The 3931-nt window shown below is 37.0% G+C and overlaps 1 protein-coding gene across 1 annotated transcript; it reads left to right on the top strand.

Annotated features, from left to right (window-relative positions):
• The first annotated feature begins 1898 nt into the window (after positions 1-1898).
• LOC148739841 (G protein-coupled receptor GRL101-like) lies at positions 1899-3605 on the top strand. Its single transcript, XM_088749581.1, has 2 exons — positions 1899-2919; positions 3447-3605. Exons 1-2 carry the CDS (start codon positions 1942-1944, stop codon positions 3603-3605), a joined length of 1137 nt encoding a protein of 378 aa, XP_088605707.1. The 5' UTR covers positions 1899-1941.
• Positions 3606-3931: the final 326 nt, after the last annotated feature.

A 3931-nucleotide genomic window follows, 5' to 3' on the forward strand; every position in this document is an offset into this window, starting at 1 on the left:
AAACATTACAGCGGTAGAATTTCTGTGAGTTTGATTCTTATTGACATTAAAGATTGTATTGAAAATTTTAGAATGTGGTAAATAAAACAGCTTCCTAGATTATGACAACTCTAATTATAATATACTTTCAGAAGGCAAACATTACTTTCCTTTAAAATATTAGATATAATATTTTTGTATTGGAGGATCAGACTACCCAATGAGTTCGTAATTTGTAACAGGAAATGGATAATAAATCATTTTTCAAATTCAGCTTTAAACAATAGACCTCATGAAGGCGCTTGGGAATAAGCTTAGGATTTTTTAGCTTAACCTTGAAAGTATTATTCTCATGTCTAATGTTTCTCTTTGAAGAGTAAGAAATGAAAACTGAGAGCTATTTTATTGGAGAAAGCATTGTCACTGCCTTACCTGAACTACGGTAATAGCCTAAAAAAAGAAAAAAAAAGTGTTAAAGATATCACTCCACAGCTACATAATTATGAAGTCTAAACTTTCCATGGTGCTTTCTTCAGGAAATTGGACTACAATAAAATTGAGAGGCTTCATGAAGATCAGTTCCAGGGCTTGGTAAAGTTGTTCGAATTGTAAGTACACTCAGAGTTGAAACCTTTTCCCAAGATGAGTGGATTCGCAAACCATACAAAGCTCTGGCGAGGGGCTAACGCTCAAAACGTCAGCTTTTTTAAATTCTTTACGGAGGCCATTTTACATTTATCAACTCAGTTGATAACAGCAAAACTACAAGATTATTGTAATTGTAACTCTGTCATCGATTAAATATACTGTGCCACACCCAATTGCAATGATATTATGCTGCAGTATTATATTATATATCTTTTATTCCTTTCGCCTGTTTAAGGTATCTCTCGGAGAACAAACTCGAGACTTTGCCTGACAAAATTTTTAAAGGCGTCGAAAACCTCAAAGCTCTGTGAGTACAGTGAATCACAAATAGAAAAAAAAAATTAGAATACTTGAAGCAATGGAAAGAGTATAACAGAAGCATTTAAAATCTGAGATTTTAGTTCACAAATTTTAATATCAAGTAAATAAAAATAAGCTGATTAACAAAGTACTGCTGTAGTGACTTATGTTTGACTAAAAATATGGTCTTTTATGAACATACTTTTAGCAAGCAAGGTTAGATTTAAGAAAAACGCGGACACCATGGTTGAGAGCCAGATAGTTTCACAGCAGTTCCATGTAAATTTATGAGGAAACAGACAATCGTGAGACCCTGTCTACTAACTAATTGTGAGTTATTATGTTATTCGTTTCAGAGATATCTTTGGCAATAAGATACAAAACGTTTCCAGCACGACTTTCACCTATGCCCACGGATTGCGATTTTTGTAAGTGTACGGCAAATGAGAGATTTTCATCTAAGCAAGTAAACTTTGTTGCATAAAATTAATTACAAAGCTGAGTTTTCTTATGAAATATTTAGGGTTCTTGGTTTTTTTTGTTTCCCTCTTTTTTTGTGCTTTCTGTTTTTTTTTTTTAACAATAATAAATGAATCTCATTCTTCCAATTCAAATACATTTTTTGGAGTAAGCCAAATTAATTTTTTTGGTTTAGTTTCTATATAATCCAACTTAATGTTTTTCTGATTATTTTTCAAAACTGCAGGTTTATGCACTACAATCTGATGGCTGAGCTCCCTAGAGGATTTTTCAACCAGCAGTTGAAGCACATTATCAGAGTGTAAGACTCCGTCCATAATAAACAATTACTTCAATTATCCCTCTAAAAAACTGTTGTAATAAGAGTGTACGGTATCAATCAATCAACAATTATTAATAGTTTGCAGATCATTAACCTTGAATGTATCTGGATCACTGAATGCCCATTGTTTTCTATCCATGTAAGGTTGTTATTAATGTTGAATATTTCTTCTCTTTTTTTTTTCCAAATCTAGGACTTTGGACACCAACCTAATGTGCTGCCACCTCGATCTTTTCAGGCAGGATGCCGATTGCGACTATTCTTTCAATGACAACTTCGCAAGCTGCCACTCTATGTTCCGTAACCTTGCTCCAAGGAGAAGTCTTTGGGTTGTCGGTCTTCTTTCGTTGTTTGGGTCTTTGTTTGTTGTTGGGTGGCAGTATTTTTTCCCTGATAACAATGTGGTCCAGTCTATCATGTTGGTGAATCTGGGTATCTCAGACGGCATAATGGGTATTTACCTTATCATTATAGCTATAAAAGACCTACAATGGTCGGGGGAATACTACCTGCACGACTACGAGTGGCGCACCGGCTGGTTTTGTCATTTCAATGGCGCCATGTCTATCCTTTCAAGTGAGGTGTCAGTTATGATGATTTCTTTGATTGCATGGGACAGGCTCAAGAACATTGCGTTTCCCTACACTTTTGCCAAAATTACACCAAGGCAGACTCGTATAATGTGTGCAATCATCTGGTTGGTGGGGGGCGTCATGGCATTCCTTCCCTTGTCTGGAATGCACTACTTTGGTGACTGGTATTATGGCAAGAACGTAGTGTGCCTGCCCCTGCAGCTTTCGCCGCAATTACAAAAAGGCTGGGAATACTCCACTTCCATATTTATCGTTTTGAATTTTTCTCTTTTTATCTTCATAATGGTGGCTTACATTGCCATCTTGTTGAAATCATGGTCGTCAAGCAAACAGCTCGGAGCACATGGAACTATTCGTGAAATACGAGCAAGAGCACAAAGTGCCCAGGCCAAAAGAGAAAGAGCACTTGCCAAAAGAGTGTTCTTCATTATTCTGACCGATTTCCTGTGTTGGATACCAATCATTGCTATCGGCATCAAGTCGCACGTCGAGAAAACATTTGATCCGCCTGGTGATCTGGCAGTATGGATTGCAGTGTTCGCTCTGCCGATCAATTCAGCTGTCAACCCATTGCTGTATACGCTTTCTACTCCACAGGTAACAGGTTTATTTTTTATTACTTTTGAATAGGGCATACTGCCATGTTCAGGTCTGCTTTCGTGTCAGAGCAGGCTGACAAATTAATGTTGTAACTGTGACGTTTGACATAACAAACAAAAATGAAAAAGAGTTGATTTTGACCACGGAGACCAACTTAAATATAATTACCAACTATTCTCCAAAGTGGAGGTGGTTAGTGGTGGATATTTACCGAGCCACGAAGCGGCGAAGTAAATATCCACCGCTAACCCCCGACAATGAGGTGAATAGTTGTTTTAGTATATACTAAAACAGTGAGATAATATACACCACCGTCGTTAATTTGAGTGATTTCTCCGCTTGTCACCGATGCAAACCGGGACGCCATTTTTTCCCGAGTTGCTCGGAGGTAAATAGCAAAGGATATTCGGAGTTTGACTAGCCAATCAGAGCGCGCCTTCAACGCTATCCGCCGTTTTACTATATACTAATAGAGATTATTCAAGAGTCTCACACTAACTATCCCAGAAATTTCTGATGTGTAGGTGCAAGCTATACTGAAACCAAAACTGAGGAAGCTGTGGTTCAATGTTCGATCTTTTTTGAACAGAGGACAAAATCTAGAAGGTACAGTTTTATGTTCCACTTTAAAATACCATGATAACAATAATCGTGTTCGACATCTTGAAATAAACAAACTTTAAGGTTTAACGATTTTTGTACAGGTTTTGTGTTAGTACCTTGTTTCAAATCTTTTTGAGTCTAAGGCTTTGAAGGAGGATAAGAGTGAAAATGTTTTGAAATGGTAAAAACTGATGTATTTTTTCATTTTTTATTTTGACTAACTGAGGAAATTATTGAAATGAACAAAATGGGATTGTAATGAAGAACACGAGGAGCTAAAGCACGAACAGGCAAGAAAAGCAATCAAGGGAGTGACTCTGAATTCAAGGATAGAAATAGGAGCAAAGCAAGTTTCATGGGGGGGAGGGGGAGGGGGCTTCGCTGGTAGAAATCCTTATTTAAATTC

This window comes from Stylophora pistillata, chromosome 2, assembly GCF_964205215.1.
Source record: "Stylophora pistillata chromosome 2, jaStyPist1.2, whole genome shotgun sequence".
NCBI lineage: Eukaryota > Metazoa > Cnidaria > Anthozoa > Scleractinia > Pocilloporidae > Stylophora > Stylophora pistillata.

What these genes read in the sequence shown, in the direction of transcription:
- LOC148739841 (XM_088749581.1), top strand. Translation starts at nt 1,942, where the DNA reads ATGTGCTGCCACCTCGATCTTTTCAGGCAGGATGCCGATTGCGACTAT. An exon ending in ATACGCTTTCTACTCCACAG is followed by an intron (nt 2,920 to 3,446) that starts GTAACAGGTTTA and finishes TCTGATGTGTAG; the next exon opens with GTGCAAGCTATACTGAAACC.